The following is a 24,927-nucleotide window of genomic DNA, read 5'->3' on the forward strand; positions in this document are numbered from 1 at the left end:
TTGAAATAATAAAGATAAATTGTAGCTTGCTGCGGAGTAAACGCGGCTTGCTTGGCTATATTTAATCCTCTATGGAGCTTGGAATTGATACAGGTTTTTTTCCGCGTACAAGTTATTGTTACCCGGATAATTCTCGGTTTTGATTAATTTCTGGTTTAATGCGAAACACGGTATAATTTGTGTGAAAAAGTGCGATGTCATCCGAACAGATGATCCTATTAATTATTTCCAGTTATAATGATTATAAATTACGCGATTAACGCGCGACTCTGATATTGCTATAGGATTGTAAGATATATTATACTCGGGTATAAATGTCGAAAGAAATGTACCATGAAATAATAATTACTACTGATGTTATTAATTATGTCAAACGTTTATTTCCTTAAAACATAAACATACAAATCAACAAAATATATTTTTCTTACATTCTAGTCGAGTTACATTCATCTCTTCGGAATCAAATAATTACACTACCAAAATCAAAAGCTAACTTCACATTTCCTCTTCTGTAAATCGAGTAATATGTTAGTAAAAATATCATGTAACACGTGTTTTGAATTCGTCTCGATGTCCTCTGAAGCTATGAATAAAAAAATGTATGTTTCTATTTAAAAAACCCAAGGTGACCTTGGCTTTGCCAGGAGAACAAACTGTTTTCAAAATTTGCTTTACTAATATCTATTGTGCACTTCATATCCTGCAAATATTGTTCTAAATTTCTTTTCGTAAGGTGGCTGCAAGTGGGAGAAAAATCGTGAGTAGCGTTACAGGTAACACCCTGTATGTATAACAAAATTGGAACTAATATTAAAATTACTATCAGTATTGTAACTAGTATTTACAACCGAAGTTATCCGATTCGATACCACGCACCCTGTTACATTTATTCAGCAGTTGATCAAACTTATGTCACCGGAAACTGTCAAACAACGAAGTCAGATTGCTATCGAAACGATGCGTATTGTTTCGCGTAGAGCGCGCGAACGAAGATCGCCTCTCCATTACGTTGATTAATGTATCGTCCTGCGAAATTGGATTCATTATCGACGCGAATTTTGATGTTCCATTCCTCTACTCGTTACCGATACGCCTCTGTCTGCCTCTGCAAATTTAACGAATTAGAGAAGCGTCACACAAGCTCGCGTTTGAGCGAAACACGACGAACAAAGTAACAAAACAACCCCTAATGACGGAACAACACTCTACCGATTTAGCGCTTTGATTATTCACCGAATGATATTCTAATTAGCTGCATACCCATCGTGGATGCTAATTGATGCTATGAACATTCTGATGATAGATCACTTGTTTTGGTATGTCGATTTTGGGGAAATTTGGAAGATAGTGTTTTGGCTAGCTTAAATTTGTTGAAATTTTAGATATTGATAATTAGGAGTAAAGTGGGACTTGTGGAAATTTAGTAAAATGATGCTTATTGCAATTTTGAAGTAAAATGATATACTTATTGGAGGTATGAAGTAAAGTGACACTTATGGAAATTTATGTATAAAATGACATTTATTGCAATTTTGAAGTAAATCGACACCTGTTGCAATTTTGAAATAAAATGACGTGAAGGTGATGTGGGATTTGTAGGGAAAATGTAGGAATTAAGGAATTCTGATATCAGGTAATTTAACTGTCAGTTAATTTAAGAATTTAGAAACGAAAAACTTCAAAATGCTCATCTATTTAAAAAATTATTACAACAAAATTACATTTAAGTTAAATAATTCTCCACTAATTTTTTAAACGATATACCAACATTTCATATCAGTGTACTACATTTTTTTATTACACAAATTAGTATTTGATAAAATAAAACACGAAAGAAATGAATTTCTTAATGCAGACATCGCAGCAGTAGATTTTCGAAAGTTTCACCTTTTATTACCGCTAAAGTCTTATCTACTGACATTTACTTTCCTTCTAAGAATATGCGTGCTTCGTCGCAACTGTGAGCTGCGATAGCGGGGCGTACGTGTTTACTCGTACGGGCTGAAATTGTTCTTAAGGGCATAACGAGCAAGAACAATGAGTACAGGGAAGTGTAGATAACATCGACATAGTACAATATTTCGAGTAAATGTTCAAAGAGAGAACAGCTAAGAGAACTGAATAAAGCGAGGCGGATCCAAAGGGAGCAATCGTTTCATTTGCGAATGTTATGTATTTAGCGTTCCATTATATTCTTGATGAAAATCAGTCAGGACCACAACTCTATCATATTATGACAATTATTGTTATTATTAGGATTATTGGAATTAGAATTATTGGAATTGGAATTATGGCAATTATTAGGGTTATTATATAGTAATTATTATAAGTTGGAATTCAATGGATGTCACTTTTAAGTACTTCAATTTTAAATACTTCTAAAGGGTGTCGTACAACTAGTGTAAATCCCTGAAATGGAGAGTAGCTGATTCTGAATAAAATTTCCCTTTAAAAAAAATGGGGTTTGAAGCTTCGTTTTTGAATTATTAAGGAAAATACGGACCAGTCAGAGCGCGAGATTACGCATGCGCAGACGCGTGCAGCGCAGCTTCGGATAACGCGTAGTTATCCAACGCGTGGTAATCCAACGCGTAGTAATGCAACGCGTGGTAATCCTACGCATAGTAATCCAACGCGTAGTAATACAACGCGTAGTAATATCGCGTGTGGATATCCAACGCGTAGTAATCTAGCGCGTGCATATTCAACGCGTAGTAATTCAACGCATAATAATGCAACGCGTGGTAATTCTAAGCGTAGGAATCTAATATGGTAATCTAACGCGTAGTAATCCAGCGTGTGGATATCCAACGCGTAGTAATCCAGCGCATGGATATTCAACGCGTGTTAGTCCAACGCGTAGTAATGCAACACGTGGTAATTCTAAGCTTAGGAATCTAATGCGTGGTAATGTAACGCGTAGTTAACCAACGCGTAGTAATGCAACACGTGGTAATTCTAAGCGTAGAAATCTAACGCGTGGTAATCTGACGCGTAGTAATGTAACACGTGGTAATTCTAAGCGTAGGAATCTAACGCGTGGTAATCGAACGCGTAATTAACCAACGCGTGGTAATCCAGCGTGTGGATATCCAACGCGTAGTAATCCAGCGCGTGGATATTCAACGCGTGGTAGTCCAACGCGTAGTAATGCAACACGTGGTAATTCTAAGCGTAGAAATCTAACGCGTGGTAATCTGACGCGTAGTAATGTAACACGTGGTAATTCTAAGCGTAGGAATCTAACGCGTGGTAATCCAGCGTGGGAATATCCAACGCGTAATAATCCAGCGCGTGGATATTCAACGCATATTAATCCAACGCGTAATAATGGAACGCGTGGTAATTCTAAGCGTAAGAATCTAACGCATGGTAATCTAACACGTAGTTAACCAACGCGTAGTAATCCAACGCGTAATAATCCAACGCGTAGAACCAGAAAGACCTATAAAAAGTAGATAACTTCAACAACCTTATTTTATCGAGAAACTCAAAGCTGTAAAGGACAAGCACCGAAGAACAACCATTTGCGTAATTTCTCAGGGTCAGATGGTCAATTAACCAAGGTAGAGTAACGTTGTTTCAATTCGATTGAAACGCGGTAAAGGCGTTTCACATTGAGCTGTCTGACACACGTTGAACAGCCTGCTTCTACTTAAGGCTGTCCACACGACATTCGTGGCTTTCAACGAGCAGCTACGTAGTTTCAACTGGCTGGACGCAGTTCCTTTGCTCGAAGAAGACAGCCGTCGTTTTCGGTGTTTCCGTGTGACTGGAAGATCGATCGAGAGAAAACGGGGTTGATGCAATTATTGAGGGCCCTGCTGCTTTCAATGGGGTTGATAATTAATTTCTAACCGTAGTTGAAACGCGACAAGGATGTAATCGTGTCTTGTGTTAGGATTTTCTTGGTGCTTTGTTATTGGAGAGTGAATCGTCTGGTCTTTATTAGGGTTCTATGTTGGAGAGGATTTTTGAAGGTTTGGGAACTTAAATTCCCAAATTCTCAAATTTTCCAATTCCTAAATTTTTTAATTTTTAAATTCTCAAATAGACACATCTTCCAATTTCTGAATTTTTTAACTCTCAAATTTCCAAATATTCATATCTTCCAATTTCTAAATTTTTTAACTCTCAAATTTCCAAATATTCACATCTTCCAATTTCTAAATTTTTTAACTCTCAAATTTCCAAATTCCAAAATTCAAAAATTTAAAAATTTAATAACATAGAACTCTAGAAATTTAGAGATCTAAAAATCTAAAAATCTAAAAATCTAAAAATCTAAAAATCTAAAAATCTAAAAATCTAAAAATCTGAAAATCTAAAAATCTAAAAATCTAAAAATCTAAAAATCTAAAAATCTAAAAATCTAAAAATCTAAAAATCTGAAAATCTAAAAATCTAAAAATCTAAAAATCTAAAAATCTAAAAATCTAAAAATCTAAAAATCTAAAAATCTAAAAATCTTAAAAATCTAAAAATCTAAAAATCAAAGCATCCACAAAATTACAAGTCTACAAGTCAAAAAACCTAGAAATTTGTAAATCTTGAAAGCAGATAATAATTATTCGTTGTAACTACAAGCTAACGAATTCATAATAAGCACAGTAATGGAAGGTTTATGCAATTACTTTCATCAAAATTTGCGCTGCAAATTGATATGCCGCAGGTGTTATTTTGTGCTGCTTTCATGTTATCAAATTGTGTTAAAGTTTGCGTGTCACGAAATCAGACATTGTTTGTTGTAACTAGCAACCAGCCATTTTAAATTAAGAGCAATGACATAGGGATTATGTTGTTATTTTCACTAAAATTGAAGCTTCAAATTGATGAAATGAAACGCTATTTCACATTACTCTTGTGTCGTGAAATTGAATTAATCCTTTTGAAATTACTCATTTAATATGATACAGTATAATATTACTAATTAACTAAAAAATAAAAAATAGCAGTTACTTAAGTTTATCTAAAATGATGATTAGCTAAACTATTTACAATAATGTAGTTAATAAACATATTTAATGTAACACATTTAATTTAATGCAACAATTTAAAATTCATGATGGGGAGCTTCTTTTACTTTGACTCGTCGGGCCAACTCATGGGTTGACATCTGTACATTACCGAAGTTATTAAAAGTCAAAAACAGCGTTCGAAAAAACCCAACGAAATTTATCCGCGCAATATAATGATCAAGCATAGCAATATTTATCTTGCTTTTCAGCAGATTTTCGCTGAAAAGAGTAAAATTTATTCCTGCAGTGATATGATGTTCCATTTTCGTTGAAAATATTCTATTACTTTTTCGTGGAAAATTTGGTTACAGCTTTTGCAGTTTATTATGGATATAACGAGATCTTTATATGTTTAATAATTTTAGGATTAATTCGTTTCTGTACGTCAATGTTACAGTTAATTGATTTTAAGATCTTTCAAATATTTATTATCAATTCTTAACTTATAGATAATTCTTATATAAAATCTTTTATCAAAAATTTTTATAAAAAATGTAAAATTCTTTTATGGAAAAATAGTAACATATTTAGTTTTAATAAAGAAAATGTTATTAAACAAATTCTACTAAAATTCTACTAAAATTAAATGTTAGTAAATTTTGTTAAATTTTGTATATCTTCTATATATCTCAATAGTTAATATTTAAATATTTTCATTAAATATTGTATGATTCTCCAAGTTTAATATTTTACACACCTTTTCAAGCTATCACAACAAAATTTATATTAAAAATAAAATATATGAACCATTGCAACAGTCAAATTCACAGAACATAATAAATATACATAAAATTATAAAATCAAATTTATCGATAGTTGTTCCATAATATAAAAAGGGCAAGTTTTTCCTTATACCAGGAAAAAAGGTAGACCCTATTCAAGGTATCTCGTAACCACGTGTACCGTAACTGCTTTAACTTAATTAGCCTAGCAAATTGTATAACGTAAGTTGTATAATGTGCTCGGAGTTTATGGCTGCGACAGCACAGAAGCCTTGATATTGCTCATTAATAGCTACAATAATGTCATAATTACTGCGGCTCGTGTGAACAGAGCAGGTACATACGTATTTACCATTAGGTCATGTTATAGCTTACCACTTAATTGAAAAATCATGATGCTAGAAACTTTTGCCACATATTTCGTGAACTATCTTCGTGTTTGAGGAATTCTCACAATTATATTGTAATTATAATTTTTAGTTTATTATGATGTTGTCATATGTATTGTATTATAGTATTATAACATGTATTATACTATGATATTTTCATATGAATTATACTATGATATTATAACATGTATTATACTATAATATTGTCATATGCTTTATACTATGATATTATAACATGTATTATACTATAATACTGTCATATGCTTTATACTATGATATTATAACATGTATTATACTATAATACTGTCATATGCTTTATACTATGATATTATAACATGTATTATACTATAATATTGTCATATGAATTATACTATGATATTATAACATGTATTATGCTATAATATTGTCATATGAATTATACTATGATATTATAACATGTATTACACTATAATAGTGTCATATGCTTTATACTATGATATTACAACATGTATTATACTATAATACTGTCATATGCTTTATACTATGATATTATAACATGTATTATACTACAATATTGTCATATGAATTATACTATGATATTATAACATGTATTATACTATAATACTGTCATATGCTTTATACTATGATATTATAACATGTATTATACTATAATATTGTCATATGAATTATACTATGATATTATAACATGTATTATGCTATAATATTGTCATATGAATTATACTATGATATTATAACATGTATTACACTATAATAGTGTCATATGCTTTATACTATGATATTACAACATGTATTATACTATAATACTGTCATATGCTTTATACTATGATATTATAACATGTATTATACTACAATATTGTCATATGAATTATACTATGATATTATAACATGTATTATACTATAATACTGTCATATGCTTTATACTATGATATTATAACATGTATTATACTATAATATTGTCATATGAATTATACTATGATATTATAACATGTATTATGCTATAATATTGTCATATGAATTATACTATGATATTATAACATGTATTACACTATAATAGTGTCATATGCTTTATACTATGATATTACAACATGTATTATACTATAATACTGTCATATGCTTTATACTATGATATTATAACATGTATTATACTACAATATTGTCATATGAATTATACTATGATATTATAACATGTATTATACTATAATACTGTCATATGCTTTATACTATGATATTATAACATGTATTATACTATAATACTGTCATATGCTTTATACTATAATATTATAACTTGTATTATACTATAATATTATCATATGCTTTATACTATAATATTATAACTTGTATTATACTATAATATTATCATATGCTTTATACTATAATATTATAACTTGTATTATACTATAACATTATCATATGCATTATGCTATAATATTATAACATGTATTACACTACGATATTCATATGCTTTATGCTATAATATTATAACATGCAGTATATTATACATATATGCGAACATGTTAACCTTTCAGCCATATATGAAGTAATTTGTCATTAAACTACTGAACTTATGTTAGCTAGTAATATATTGCTGAAATTATTTGCCATTATATGTATCAGTATATTTTTCTTAAAAAAGAAATATTTACATTTATAACCAAAAGCATTCGACTGGTATTAACATATTTTTTATCATGCATAAAAATTGTTCACCAAGTGATTGAAAGATATTTATTTATTCTCTGTAATTTATTAAGAGAACACATATTTTATAATTTATTAAAAAAATATTTCTTCAAGTGCAAAAATAAAAATTCCTCCATAAAATGCAAAATTAAAATGCACCTTCAGAATTTTCGAAATCAATAATTGCTCAAGATGCTAATTTACCACAAACGTCCACCTTAACCAAATAATTAGATAGTTGGGTAAATGTTTAGGCGGGCAGTGGTATGGCGAGAAAATTTTCTAGTTTCAAAGTAGTTCAGTGTAAGTTCAATGCAATGATAAATAGAATTGGAAGCAGAAGTTAGAGACAGAACTAACGCTACTCGACGCAAATACTTGATACACTTGGTCCATTTCGAAAATTACGTTGAAACAAGTTCGCAGGGTCGCGCGAAATTTCACCAGGCACCGAACAAGTTTCCCTGGATAAGTCGATAGTTTATCGACCGGAAGTTTCGCTCGTCCACCATCTTGCCGGTTTAATTGACTGTTGGTCGAACTTCTTTGAAAAGGGATGTTTATTATTACTTCGGAAAGGGGAACTTTCTTTTTTCTACCTAGCTGAAGAACTTACTTGGCCATTGACCGCGAGTTATTGGTGTTCGAAACTGCGGAAAAATTGCTTAAGAATTGTAGAAGTTTTAAATGTACAACCTGAAAACTCGAGTGATCTTGTTTTCTTACACCGTTCTTAAATTTTATTTGATTTCAACGAACTTTGACATCTTGACATCTTAATATTTTGTATCTTAAATATTGGAATAGACTTGAACAGTTATTTAATGAATTAGATCAAATATAAAAATTATAAATTTACCATTTAATGTTAAAATGTCAATACGTTAATTATACGATATTTCACATGTTTATAAATAATAAATTTACCACTCAGGAGAGAAAACGTGATTATAAAAGATTGAGTGATTATTTGAGATTATTTTTCGTCAGAAGCCGAATTTTTATTTTCGGCTATATGAAGGTAACTCGATTCTTTCTGCTCACGTCAAAATCCTTCAACCAGCAGCTTTTACAGGTGCAGCTAATTACAGGATGTGCTCGGATCCTGTTACACTGTTACTATGCTTTTAATGGCTTACCAGCCAGCCGCGTCATCATCGTGTCACCAGGTTAATTGCGTTAGCTGAGCACTTCGTCATCTCGCCACCGAGTATCGTTGTTTTGTTTCACTGGTACACGCTTTTGTCCTCTCTGTTTCGATATATACAACCATATTCAAATTTTGGGTATACAGTGAATTTATCAATAATAAATGCAGTGAATACGTAGGTGATTTATACAGCTGATACGAACGATTCACGTAATGAATGTATGAATGGTTGCAACAATGAATGTAGAAGTGATCGTTCTCAATTAATATGTAAGTAATTGATACGATTAATGTATGAATGGTTGCTACAATTAATATGTGACTGTTACAGTTCATGTATGAATAAATGGAATAATTAATATGTGAATGATTGTTGTAATGAATGTGTGATTGCTACAATCAATGTATGATTGACGTAATATATGAATGATAGTTACAATTAATATACGAATAATTATTACAATTAATATGAATGATCGTCATAATTAATACATGAGCGATTGTCACTATTAGTGTATGAACAATAACATTAGAATTAACCTTGAATTTAATATAATTAAATGTAATCTTGAATTAGCAAACTTAACTTAAAATTCAAAACAATTTTATATTAATGAATTGAGTTTAAAAATTTGAGTTATTTAAAATTATTCTTTATTTGAAAATTATTTCTCAAAAAATTCAATTAAAATGTATCACTTATGAATAAATACATATAATTGAAATTTATTAATTAACACAAACTCATCACCCACCAATTAACTTCGCCTTAAAATTATCTAAAACTGCATTGCGTCAAGTATAAACCTCCTTCAACAAAATTTCACAGCAACTCTCTCTATGTAAAAACCGTCTGGCACAAACGGGACGAATGTTGGTAAATTTGTTGCGTCCTATAAAAAAGGTCGCCGGCACGTTTATATAACTATGTGAACATTTCAAAAGTGGAGCATCGAATTTTTAATCGTTTCAATGTTACAAACGAAGCTGCCTGTCACGTAATAGCAAAGAAATTTATTTATTTTGACTCGGTGAATATTTGTAAATTTGTTATGCCCTATAAAAAAGATCGCTAGCACGTGGTGTAAATTGTATGTGCCTCACAGCGTTAGTAGTAAGTGACGATTAAACGACGCGAATCATTAGGATTCCCAACAAGTGAATATAAGTGGACCGTATCTAAATGAATTTGACTTCGGACTAGAGTTATTTTGCTATGTACTTGATGACTCGAGAGTCTCCGAAGAATTTTTACGTTTCAAAAGCTCGGAGTGGGTAGAATTTTTGTGATGTTGCTGAGGGAAAACAGTTTCTTTTCTATTGATTTAGGTAAAATTCGGGTGGAGATGTAAATACAAGTGACGTATGAAGTGGGTCTGTTTACACAAAGTGACTGTAGCAAGTAATAAAACGCAATACCTCGACATGAATGGACAACTGCATACAAGAGACTCTACTAAGGTTAAGGGTTCGCAACGAGATGTGACTGACTATGAAATACTCGCTAGAATGTAATGAGTCCTTAGGTGATTGGATTGGGAGATATAGAAATTTGAGGGTGTAGGAAGTTGGAGATGTAGGGATTTGGCAATGCAGCGATTTGGGGATCTGTAGATTTGGGGATGTAGGAATTTGGAGATATACAAATTTACAGATGTAGGATTTGGGGATGTGGGATATTGGGAACGTAAGGATTTGGGGGTGTAAGAAGTTGGAGATGTAGGGATTTGGCAATGCAGCGATTTGGGGATCTGTAGATTTGGAGATGTAGGGATTTGGAGATGTAGGGATTTGGAGATATACAAATTTACAGATGTAGGGATTTGGGGATGTGGGATATTGGGGACGTAAGGATTTGGGGATGTAGGAAGTTGGAGATGTAGGGATTTGGCAACGCAGCGATTTGGGGATCTGTAGATTTTTGAAGATGTAGGGATTTGGAGATATACAAATTTACAGATGTAGAGATTTGGGGATGTGGGGTATTGGGGACGTAAGGATTTGGGGGTGAAAGGATTTGGAGATATAGAAATTTGGGGGTGTAGGGATTTGGCAATGTAGCGATTTGAGGATTTATAGGTTTGGGGATGTAGGGATTTGGGAATGCAGAGATTTGGGAATATAGATATTTGACACTATAGAAATCTGTCAATGCAGGGAATTGGAAATAGTGTAATCTGATAAGTTAGAAATTTGGAATAGTCTTCAACAATATACGTATCTAGCGATGAATGGACTTGCATGTAGCAAGATCTCATAATACATTGGATAATGTAAAAACTTAAGAATGCAGAAATTACATTATAATAAAAATGACACATCCCTTTATTCCCACCCTTTGCACATTTCCATCGTCGTTTTCAATCGCTTCAAAATTGCATACAAAGCAGTACCAGAGAAATGTATTTATTTTGAGATGAAAAAGCTGCAATTTCCATGGTGCATACGTATATAACGATTGATTATAATATATGCCGGTGGTTCACGATAACCGAAGCATGTTAATCCACGAGCAAATACGAAGCCACATCGAGAGCCGCGTGAACGTCAATATTTATTCGGTAGATTTTCATTTAATATGTCGATGGATACGTCGAATGCTGGTTCCTAGAACAAACACGTGGTTTTATGCAACACTGACAGCTTTGAGTGGATGAAAATCGATTAACATAGCTGAGATCGTTCGATTGATTACATTTGTTGCGTACCGTCGAGTATTTCAATCGTTTTATCCGTTACATGTTCAATAACTGCTTGCTACTGTTTTATTACGGGTCCATTTTCGAGCTTGATGTCACCAGCGGAGAGAATTAACGGATAATTCTACAGTAAGTCTTTTATTATGTTTCGTGTTGCGTATTTTATTTGTTGCAGTTATTTTACAATTGATGTTGCCATTTTGTTGTTGTTTATGTTGATGTTTGAAATTGATATGGTATTGGCTGTGAATTTAACGAGAGGTCATGCGTCATTCAGTGAACGTCATGGAGGTTGTTGGGTTGAAAGGATCATTATTTTAAAGTAGGAGTTTGGGACGTTGGGAATTGGAAATTTAGGAATTTGGGGCCTTTGGAATTGGAAAATTAGGAATTTGGGAAATTTAGGAGTTTGGGACCCTTGGAATTGGAAATTGAGGAATTTGGAAATTTAGAAGTTTGGGTCCTTTGGAATTGGAAATTTAGGAGTTTGGGACCTTTGGAATTGGAAATTTAGGAGTTTGGGGCCTTTGGAATTGGAAATTGAGGAATTTGGGAATTTAGGAATTTGGGGCCTTTGGAATTGGAAATTGAGGAATTTGGGAATTTAGGAATTTGGGACGTTTGGAATTGGAAATTTAGGAATTTGGGACTCTTGGAATTGGAAATTTAGGAGTTTGGAACCTTTGGAATTGGAAATCTGGGAATTTGGGACCTTTGGAATTGGAAATTTAGGAGTTTGGAAATTGAGGAATTTGGGAATTTAGGAATTTGGGACCTTTGGAATTGGAAATTTAGGAATTTGGGACCCTTGGAATTGGAAATTTAGAAATTTCGGACTTTTGGAATAGCAAATTTAGGAATTTGGAAATTTAGGAATTTGGGACCTTTGGAATTGGAAATTTAGGAATTTGGAACGCTTGGAATTGGAAATTTAGGAGTTTGGAACCTTTGGAATTGGAAATCTGGGAATTTGGGACCTTTGGAATTGGAAATTTAGGAGTTTGGAAATTGAGGAATTTGGGAATTTAGGAATTTGGGACCTTTGGAATTGGAAATTTAGGAATTTGGGACCCTTGGAATTGGAAATTTAGAAATTTCGGACTTTTGGAATAGCAAATTTAGGAATTTGGAAATTTAGGAATTTGGGACCTTTGGAATTGGAAATTTAGGAATTTGGAACGCTTGGAATTGGAAATTTAGGAGTTTGGAACCTTTGGAATTGGAAATCTGGGAATTTGGGACCTTTGGAATTGGAAATTTAGGAGTTTGGAAATTGAGGAATTTGGGAATTTAGGAATTTGGGACCTTTGGAATTGGAAATTTAGGAATTTGGGACCCTTGGAATTGGAAATTTAGGAATTTCGGACTCTTGGAATAGCAAATTTAGGAATTTGGAAATTTAAGAATTTTGGACCTTTGGAATTGGAAATTTAGGAGTCTGGAACCTTTGGAATTGGAAATTTATGAATTTCGGACATTTCAGATTGGAAATTTAAGGATTTGAAACATTTGGAATTGGATATTTGGAAATTTCGGGCATTTCAAATTGAAATACTAGGACTTCGGAACATTCAGAATCGAAAATTTAGGAATTTAAAAATACTAAAATATGGAACGTGTCCCATAATCCCTTAAACTCGCAGTACCATCATCCTCTAAACAAGAAGTACAAACATTTCTTTTTCCACTTTGCGCATCTCCAAATATTCAGACACGTTCTCATGAACATGACACAGGAACTTGGCAGCGTATCTTATGACAATCGTTATGAAACATGAAGCGTGAAATATAAATGGCGAAAATTGCAAAAGAGACAGGAAAATTGCTGAAGCGGACTAGACGATCATAAGTATTATGTTTACCTTGATGCACACAACAGGTTATGCAAGTCTATATGAAATATACATAATCGTTTCGAGGGTACGCATTCTGTGACGTCTCTGGGGGATGATTTGCATGCTTCATACCATGAAACGTTATTTAACGACAAATTTGCCTACATCGAAAGTGAATTCTGTCGCTAAATTATATTAATGACGGTACGCACAAATATCATGTGCGAATATCTTATCAGAGGAAAGTTGATTCTAACACATTAATTTTATGGATTTTATGATGAACATCGTTATGGATTTTTGATTGACAACTTAATAGTATAATTTTTAGGTGTTTCATTTTTAAATTAGCGAATTTCGGATGTTCTGAAATTTATATTACAAATATTGGAATATTAGGTTTTGCAAATTTTTGAATTTTTGAATTTTTAAATACTCAACTCAAGCTTTCCAAATTTCTTAAATTTCGCATATTTCACAAATTTTTATAATTTTGATAATTTCTCAAATTTTTATAATTTCTCAAGTTTCCCAAATTACATAAATTTCTCAAACATCTTAATTTTCTCAAATTTTAATAATTTCTTAAATTTCCCAAATTTTGATAATTTTGATAATTTCCTAAATTTTGATAATTTCTTAAATTTCTCAAGTTTCCCAAATTACATAAATTTCTCAAAATTCTTAATTATCTCGAATGTTTCAAATTTTTCTAATTTCTTTAATTTCTCAAGTTTCCCAAATTACATAAATTTCTCAAAATTCTTAATTTTCTCGAATTTCTCAAATTTTGATAATTTCTTAAATTTCACACATTTTGATAATTTTAATAAATTTGTAATTTTCTCAAATTTGATAAATACCTAAAGTCTAATTTTTTAATCCTCAAATATCAAATTCCCAAACATGTCACTTTCTACATACTACATACATACTACTACACATATACTGCTATTAATATTATACATTATATGTATTATACTATACAACCATTGTATAGTACTATACTACTATTTGTATAACAAAAATTATCATCCAAGGTAGTACCAATAATGCATCAAAATTAACTACAATTATCTTGCAAACGAAGTAATTTCCTCCTATATCACCTCTCAATAAATCCGTCACATGTACCTACATACCTTATAGACTGCCCCATCCTTTTATCATTCATAAATTCCTCCGTCTTGTTTAATATCCATTATTAGTTCGATCGAAAATTCCGTTTTAAAGGGAAGGTTTAATAAGCCGTTCAGTTATTGCCCCGATATTTTTCTCCGGAATCTATACCCAGCATATTAATGTTGCCATATCCCCGTAAAATTGCTTTCACCCCCTTAATTTTCCGCGTTCCTTGTATTTCGCGAACTTACGAAATTCCGCGCGGCTAATATTTCGCGCCAAAGGCTCCACCGTAAGAAATTACAATTTCATGAATTTGAAATCCGCTAGGAACTTTGCTCGACCAACCTCGTATTTTTCGACACTTTCCACAGCTCCCAGGTCGCTCGATGAAATGAAATTTCACGTTAATTGCGATTCATTGAGCGATAAAACTGTGAGCTATAAGAAATTCCTTGATCGACATCAACATGTTCTTTCACGTTAAACGAACTTCAACTTCATTTAACACGCAATTTTGACGGAGTAATGCCCGAACAATTTTCTTGTGCCGCTTTCGCGCACAGCTTTGTTGCAGAACTTTGTAATTACGTCTTTATGATTTTGTACACGAGTGTTCATTTTTTATGCACGCTATAGTCAACATATGAATGGGTATAAATTTTACTCTTTGCAACGAAAATGTGATTGTGTTATTGATGTTAGTAGGGAGTTGAAGTACTTCATCAAATACGCCACTTTGCTCCATTAATACATGATTACAATTGAGAATGAATACAGTTTATGTTAAAATTAATTCATATATATTATGGTTATAGAACGTGTTTCATTGGAACATTAGTGCAGTTCTTAATGAAATTACTTTATTTTCACATACATCATGATTAGAGAATTTATTGGATTAATATATTATTGCACTTTACGTAAAAAGTCTTCCATTTTCATATACATCATCATCAGAAAATTTTGTCCATTAATATATGATTCTACGAGGGTCATTCAATAAGTAAAGAGACAAATTCTATAATTTTAAAACTATTCAATGAATGTGTACAATCTTTTCAGGAGTGTTAGTTGGCAACCTTGGGATATGCTCTGATCAGCTGTTTCATCATTTTATGTCAACATAACCTCAAAATTTTCAATTCACCATGGCAAGTCCACTAGAAGATTGCACCTTAGAAGAGCAGCGCTCAGTCATTAGATTTTTAGTCCAGCTGACCCGTGATAAGCTTCAAGAATTGGGTTGGTAGGTCTTACCTCATCCTGCCTACAGTCCCAACCTCGCCCCATCTGATTTTTACCTGTTTGAACCACTCAAAGACGCCCTACGTGAAAAAAGATTTGCTAACAATGAAGTTAAGGAAGCGGTGCAAAAGTGGCTTCGGGGTAAATCGAAAGAATTCTTCGCCAAGGGAATTGGGAAGCTGCAAGGAAGATGGGACAAGTGCATAACTGTGCGGGGAGATTATGTTGAAAAATAGTCTTAATTTTGAAAGATTGAAATAAACCGTTTTTGAGTTATAGCCATTTGTCTCTTTACTTATTGAATGACCCTCGTAGTTTGTATCAAAATTACTTCGTTCTCATATACCTAATGATTAGAACATTTTTTCATTACACAAACGTAGTTTACAAAACCATTTCATCTTCATGTACTTCATATTTAGAAAATTTGTACGATTAATACATGAATGCAATTAGTGTCAAACTTCATATACATCATATATGTAGATCATCCACCTCTTCATAAACCTTTTCATTCAAGTTCAGAAAATGATTCCCACTAATATATAATTGTGTAAAACTTCATATACATCATATATGTAGATCATCCACCTCTTTATAAACCTTTTCATTCAAGTTCAGAAAATGATTCCCACTAATATATGATTGTGTCAAACTTCATATACATCACGTATGTACATCATCTACCTCTTCATAAACCTCCTCATTCAAGTTCAGAAAATGATTCCCACTAATATATTATTGTGTCAAACTTCATATACATCACGTATGTAGATCATCTACCTCTTCATAAACATCTTCATTCAAGTTCAGAAAATGATTCCCACTAACATATGATTATAGTGAATTTTCTTCAAAACTTCGTTATGTACATAATCACAAAAAGCCAGCATATAAAATTAAAATTAGCCCCCACAACAGCACAAATTCGTTTCCCAAAAACAAAATACCAGTTCCCACAGAAACTCTCCCTGATTACAAAACATTGCTAACATTTTTGCCAATTTTCTTGCAGGACCCGCATCTCCGTTGCCCGACCTAACAGGCTACAGTCGTTGCGGCTACACTCTAGTATTGAAAGGGTTGGTTTTTCCCCAATGGAAGCGGAGAGTCTTGGCTGTCATCGGATCCAGGCTGTTCCTTTATCCCGGTAAGTGTTCTTCGTCACGTTCTTCTACTGATCCTCGACACGCTGACCTATAAAAACCGGTTGCTAAGAATAGCTCCTCAAAGCTGTAGAACGATCTCAAAAAATGACAAGCACAAAATACCGTCGGTTCTGTATCTTTGTACCGTCTTCGATTTCCCGTTGCAATTATCGAAACCTGCATCGTCGCGTTGCGAGTTCGGAAGTGGGTTTCTAGGATCATGCTTCGGGGCTCGTGTGCTTTGGAGCATGTTAATGCGCTGGCTGAAATGTTTCAGAGTATTGGTGAGATTTTTGTAGCTGTCGCGGCGGAAAATTGGGAGGGAGATTTGTAAATAGGAGAGAATGAAGTTTTGGGGGTGTGGGGTTTGGAGGTGTAGGGATGTGGAGATGTAGGGATTTGGAGATATAGGGATTTGGGGATGAAGGGATTTGGGAATGTGGAAATTGGGAGATGTGAGAATTTGGGGATGTGAGAATTTGGGGATGTGAGAATTTGGGGATGTGAGAATTTGGGGATGTGAGAATTTGGAGATGTGAGAATTGGGAGATATGGGAAATTGGGGATGTGAGAATTTGGAAATTTTGAAATTTGGATATGTAGAATTTTGGGGACGTAAGAATTGGAGGATGTGGGAATTTGGAGATGTAGCAATTTGGGAATGTGAGAATTTGGGGATGTGAGAATTTAGGAATGTGGGAATTTGGAGATGTGAGAATTGGGAGATATGGGAAATTGGGGATGTGAGGCTTTGGAAATTTTGGAATTTGGATATGTAGAATTTTGGGGACGTGAGAATTGGAGGATGTGGGAATTTGGAGATGTAGCAATTTGGGAGTGTGAGAATTTAGGAATGTGGGAATTTGGAGATGTGAGAATTGGGAGATATGGGAAATTGGGGATGTGAGGCTTTGGAAATTTTGGAATTTGGATATGTAGAATTTTGGGGACGTGAGAATTGGAGGATGTGGGAATTTGGAGATGTAGCAATTTGGGAATGTGAGAATTTAGGAATGTGGGAATTTGGAGATGTGAGAATCGGGAGATATGGGAAATTGGGGATGTGAGGATTTGGAAATTTTGGAATTTGTATATGTAGAATTTTGGGGACCTGAGAATTGGAGAATGTAGAAATTTGGGAATAGTGAAATTTGAAAATGTAGAAATTTGAAATACTAAAATAGGTATCTAACAACATAGCATCTGACAATACATTGTGTAATATAAAAATTTGAAAATGTACAGATAAAATTATAATAAAAATTACATATCCCTAAATATCCACATCCCTCTTTACAAAAATGTCTCGACTAACATTTTAAGTGGTTCCCATCTCTCCACCAAGTCACAGAAGCTCCCTGTCAAAAGTTTTGTCCCTGTCGACTTATCTTCGAGTTTGATTCATCTTCGTATCGAGAATTCTTGCGATCAGTCGTCGAACGGTGTTCCTCGACGGATAAAGCATTATCTCGATACAAGTAACTCTACGACTGATAAGTGAACTTTAAATTGGATTTCTTTCCGTGGAGGGAACCGCGAACGGTTGAAGGAAACCACCCCCGTTAGATAAGGGCTGTCAGCGGGGATAAAAACATCCGTTTCATTGGTTCCCCATGGACGATGGAGTAGTATACTCCTGTTCCGACCAGCTGTCGGTTTTTCTGATAGTTCAGTTAACTTCGTGACAGGAATAAGGAATATCGTATGCTCATACAGCTCCTGAAGATAAATCTGGTCTGGGTAAAATTGAATAACGATGTTATACTCCCTTGGGAACTTTGCTGTTTCCGAATACTTAGATGTCTTTTAAATTATTTCAAACTCCTGTGAAAGGTTATGCATACTAGGTTATTGTAGTTCAGTGATTTAAGGGTTGTTTTATGATTAAGGTATTTTAGGATTAAGGTATTTTCTTTGATTTGTCTTTCAAGATTATACTGATTATGGTTGAATTTTCTTGGGATTTTAAGTGTTTCGTGGGTGGATACTTTTTATACAGGGTGCCTCACAACTATAGGTCCCTGAAATGGGGGGTAGCTGACGTGATTCTGAATAAAATTTCCCTTTGCAAAAATGGGGTATGGAGTTTCGTTTCTGAATTATTAAGGAAAAATGCGGACCAATCAGAGCGCGAGGATTACGCATGCGCAGACGCGAGAGCGCAGCTTCGAGCATAATGGCTGAGGGCGCGCAGTACTCGCGCTCTGATTGGTCCGTGTTCAGCTACCCCCCATTGGTCCACGTCAGCTAGCCCCCATTACAGGGACTTACACTACTTGTGAGACGCTCTGTATAAATATATACATAAACTAAAATTTGTAAATATAAATACGAAAAGAAAAATAGAATTCTCAAATGTACAGGTATAAACACAAAATGAAATTTATAAATATAAATATAACAAAAATAAAAAAATTCTCGAACGTACATATATAAACAGAAATTAAAATTTATATATACCAATATAAAAAAATGAAAGAATTCTTAAATGTATTTTGTATCCTGTATTTTGTGCTTGCAATAGGGATTTAATGATTTAAGAGTAGTCTCTTATAATTTTTCTTGCAAGCATATCGTATGTAAAATATCATTACAAAATTTAGTAATTTAAGGGTAGCGCCTTTTATTCAAAGACAGTGAATATTGATAAGAATTTTCAGTACGAAAAGGTTCCTCTGAAATATTAAAATAAAAATTGTTTTTTTCTTTCTTCAATTCGAAGATTCATTATGGGAACGTGAGTGATATGTTCATTACCACATAGGGGTGTCTTGTAACCATTAGTTATTCACTGAGCTAAATACTAGGTGCGTGAGCTACTAATTATTCCGTTGCATCTAATTTAATTAAGTTAATGGTTTTCGAGACGTAGACACTGATCACAGATATTATGTTAATGAAATAATTGTTTTGCATGTTGTCGCGTTCAAGACAAATAATTTTCATCTGAATTTATGAAATACTTTTATTTAATTTTGCGAAATATTTTAATGCGAGTTTGTGAATTATTTTTATTCAAATGTGTAAAATATTTTAATCTGAGTTTATAAAATATTTTAATCATAATATTGTCAGTTAAAAGTATTTATGAAATTTTTTGTAATTATGAAGTTTCGTGCATCATAATTTTAACTCAACTCAATTTTAAACAAACGCAATGCATAATTATTCATCTCAAAAATAATAATTAAAATCAAACGCAAAATTTCCCACGGTAAATGACTATAACGTTCAAAACATAATAGATACATTTCATTGAAACGTAATCCTTCCTGCGTTTACGTAAATGTCCATAACTCCTTCCAGAAGATAAAAGCATGTCACTCAGGGTTGAAACGAGAACATCCATGCCTCGATTCCCGCGCATGCCTTGGCTACCATGAAACACCATGATTTATCTACGTCCTGTTCTTTATCCTTTCTCGTAGAACGATCCTGTCACCGTCCCCAGTGCGTGTCACGGATCATGAATTTCTTTCGGGAAAACGATTTACCATAATGGCGTACAATTACCGTTTCTAAAATCCGGATCCATCGTGTCGGCTATAGAATGACTGATCGACGATGTAACCATTTTTTAAAAATTGTTTACGACACCTGACATTGATGAACATTGATTGACCTTTGATTTTAACTTTACAATTTTATTTTTTTTTTTTATGCATTTATTAAAATCTCTTTCAGAAGTGAAACTGATGGCGTATGCTTTTAAAAATATTCACTGAAGTGAATATATGTATGTCTGTTTGAAAGAATTTTGTTAAATCATTTACAATATTCATTTGTGTAGGATGATATAATTTATTCGTGTCTGTTAGGAAAAAATGATATAAATCAGTAAGTCTACTTAAATAATAATATCACATGAAAACCATGAATAAAACCATTAAATTAGTTTAAAAAATTATATTTAATATATACAACTTATACATGTACATATACACAGTTATTAATTTAAAAAATAATACAGTGATGTATCTCTTTTTGTTCCAACAAATAGCAAAACTAAAAATGTACACGAACAAAATGAATATTATATCAGTTTCATAAAATAAGGGTTTCGTTATGAATATACTTGTGCCATATAACTTGTATGATGTACATACATATGTATATGTGTGGTACATCATATATGTCATATATGTTTATGTGTTCATATATGTCACATATGGTTATGTGTTTATATATGTCATATATGGTTATGTATTCATATATGTCATATATGTTTATGTGTTCATATATGTCACATATGTTTATGTGTTCATATATGTCACATATGTTTATGTGTTCATATATGTCACATATGTTTATGTGTTCATATATGTCACATATGTTTATGTGTTCATATATGTCACATATGGTTATGTGTTCATATATGTCATATATGGTTATGTGTTCATATATGTCACATATGTTTATGTGTTCATATATGTCACATATGTTTATGTGTTCATATATGTCACATATGGTTATGTGTTCATATATGTCACATATGGTTATGTGTTCATATATGTCATATATGGTTATGTGTTCATATATGTCACATATGTTTATGTGTTCATATATGTCACATATGTTTATGTGTTTATATCTGTCATATATGTTTATGTGCTCATATATGTCACATATGTTTATGTGTTCATATATGTCACATATAGTTATGTGTTCACATATGTCATATATGTCTATGTGTTCATATATGTCATATATGCATCATGCATCATATATAACATACATGTATCATGACTTTTAACATGACTATTATATGTAAATGCAATTCTGTCAATATAAATTTTATATAACTTGTTAGTAATATATCGAGCGAAGTTTTTGTTGTACACGTGAACGACTAATCGTCGGTGATGGTCGTATCGATAAAACGTAATTGTTTTTGCGGGTAGAGCTATTAGCTTTTTAGAACGAGGGTTTTTTGAACCTTCGTGCCAATTTCAAATTGATGGCCGAGTTGGTTCAATATTGATTGCAACCATTGCAATTTTTTAATCCTTGTACTTTTTACAATGTCTGATACGCAGTAATCGAAAACGAGCGTTTTTCAACAGTCAGCCAATTTGTATCGCAAATACGATTAAGAGATTGTATAAACATTTTTAACCAATTTGAAGCTTCGCATCGATATACGTCGCAAGTTTAATCAAATGATAACGTTGATCAAAATTTACTAGATTTGTGGAGAGTATTATTTCTGGACACAGTAATTTTCGGGTAAATGAAAAAAATTAAACGAACTTTAGGTAATATAAATGTACACAAGCAAAACTCTTCATTTATTAATATGGTTAAATGATAAACTAACACGAATAAAATATCGGGATTAGTTAGTTATTTAATATATAAATATAAATTTTAGGAAAGTCACATCATGCTATTGAAGTGTTAAGACATTGAGTGACATTTTGTATTAAAAGTTCGTCGCCATAGCGAAAACGGACGAATTGATACGCCAGACAAATTCGATAATGTCTACGTCACGATCCTTAAAAAGACTAAAAATATATAAGGGAATTGGTATTAATCTGTAAGGTAGAATTTGGAGAGGTATGATCGTCGCATACGAACGTCGAGAATCAGCCAGATAACCCGATGAAGATCGCTCAAAAAAGCTAATCACGTCTGTCTGCAGCGAGTCGATTGCGATTGCGATTGCGATTCCTCGCAACGGGAACACGGACGAGCTGTCGTTCGTAAATTGCATCCTGCAAAAAACAATGCACCGTTCGTCGGATAAAACGGCCGAAAAACGAAATGTCTTGTTCCGAATTAATCGATCGGGAACTTTTCGAGTATACCCGGCCTATCTCGCTCTCGGGCGGTGCAAAAACGAAAATTCAAGAGCGAGAGATCAAATAAAACAACATTCGGATCACCATTACAGATTGGATCGAAGATCAATTATCCTGATAGCGTGAACTGCAACTTTTATCTTGGAAATTTCTCGTTCGGTCGGTTTAAATGTTTCTCTATTAACAAATATGATAATGCTTATTTTTGCAAATTTATGAATTTTCGAGGGTATCAATTTTTCGTATTGGGAACTGGATAACTTCTGAATTTGATAAATGAAAAATTGGAAATCTGATCAATTGAAATATTGCAAAAGGACAAGTTTGAGGAATTGAGGAATTGAAGAATTGAAGAATTGAAGAATTGAAAAATTGAAGACTTGAAGACTTGAAGAATTAAAGAATTGAAGAATTGAAAAATTGGCAAAATCTTTCAATTGAAAAAAAAACAAATGTTTAAAACAATGTAAAAGTTATGAAAGTTGGAGATTTAAAAAATTGATGAATTGAAATCTCAACAGTTTTTGAAACTCGATATTTACAAATTCGAAACTCCTACAACCAAATATCAAAAGCACCGAATGTCGAAATGAACCACATTAAACTCACCCTTTCTCTCAATCTTAACTTTGCACCTTTAAAACAATCCACACGAAATATTAAAAAACCATGCGCGAAATCTTAAAAAACCCGGCACGAAATATTAAAAATGCCGACACGAAATATTAAAATCCCCCAAAACCAAGAACCGCAACAAACCCACTCCCGTAACTTCCTGTAATCAATTGCACGTAAAAAAAGACTCGAAAAATCTTGAAAAGTGCAATCGAATAACGAGAGAGAGAAGTGCAACAAACACGATTATATTCTTGTGTGCTTTTCGCGGTTCTGTATGTATCATTTATAGCCCGAAAAATATCGAGGGTTTGATGTCCGTCGAAAAATAGAAGGAAAAAAAAAGAACAAACGTGGACGATTTTATTCGGAGCACGTTTGGCAAAGCGATGTTCAGCTTCGTTGTCATTTGATAAAAATGTCTGAATCAATGGATGTTTGTATGGATCCGGGGTTATTCGTGTCGATGTTGAAACGGCACGGTACAGGAAATGGCTGCGGCAAGGTGAAAAGGTGCAAAACACCTTTGTAAATATCGCTTTGATCCGGCTGGAGAGTATCGAGTCACGATGAATAGCTCTGTCCTATTTCGCGAACGATCAGCATTTTCAGAGATGATTGATCAAATTCGACTTCTACCTTTTTGAGAGATGAACACGTGCAGCTCTTTTGACTTTGGTGCAAGAACTGCAAATAGAACAGCTGTTGCGCGTGAAATATTTTCAACGGACATTTACTGGGTTACTGTGTTTTATGAGTTTCACGGTTGGAGGACTCTGAATGTGGGAATTTTTGCGTTTAGCTATTTGGGAAATTTGGATGATTAAGGGAAATTCGAGTTTAGGGGAAATTTGGAAATTTTGCGAATTTTGTAATTTTAGGAAATTGAGAATTTTGTCAATTTTGAAAATTTGGAATTTGGCCAATTTGGGGATTCTGAGAATTTGGGGATTTGAGAATTTGGAAAATTTGGAATTTGGGGGATTTGGGGAATTTGGGGAATTCGGAGAATTTGGGGATTTGGGGGATTTTGGGAATTTGGGGAATTTGTGGGATTTGGAAAATTGGGAGATTTTGGGAATTTGGGGGATCTGGGGAATTTAGAGATCTTGGGGATTTTGAGAATTTGGGGAATTTGAGAATTTGGAAAATTTGGAATTTGGGGAACTTGGGGATTTTGGGAATTTGGAACATTTTGGGAATTTGAGGAATTTGAGGAATTTGAAGACCTTGTGGAATTTAAGGAATTTGGGAAATCTGGGGATTTGGGATAATTTAGGGAATTTGAGGAATTTATGGAATTTGTGGGATTTGGGGAATTTGAGAATTTGGAAAATTTGGAATTTGGGGAATTTGGAGAATTTGGAAAATTTGGAATTTGGGGAATTTGGAGAATTTGGGGGATTTGAGAGTTTGGAAATATGGGTATTTAGGAAATTCGAGTGCTTGCTAATTTAGCTACTTGAAAAATTTGAAAATTACAAAAAATGTTATGTT

At 33.0% G+C, this 24,927-nt stretch overlaps 1 protein-coding gene across 2 annotated transcripts in view; it reads left to right on the plus strand.

Moving 5' to 3' along the window:
• The window catches only part of Phlpp (PH domain leucine-rich repeat protein phosphatase), a 211,634-nt gene that overhangs the window by 110,300 nt on the left and 76,407 nt on the right, over positions 1-24,927 (plus strand). For both annotated transcript variants that reach the window (XM_076530989.1, XM_012295705.2), the window contains exon 4: positions 16,879-17,013. In XM_076530989.1, the coding sequence (XP_076387104.1) occupies positions 16,879-17,013 (135 nt within the window). The remainder of the gene's footprint in view (positions 1-16,878; positions 17,014-24,927) is intronic.

This window comes from Megachile rotundata, chromosome 4 (genome assembly GCF_050947335.1).
Source record: "Megachile rotundata isolate GNS110a chromosome 4, iyMegRotu1, whole genome shotgun sequence".
Lineage (NCBI taxonomy): Eukaryota > Metazoa > Arthropoda > Insecta > Hymenoptera > Megachilidae > Megachile > Megachile rotundata.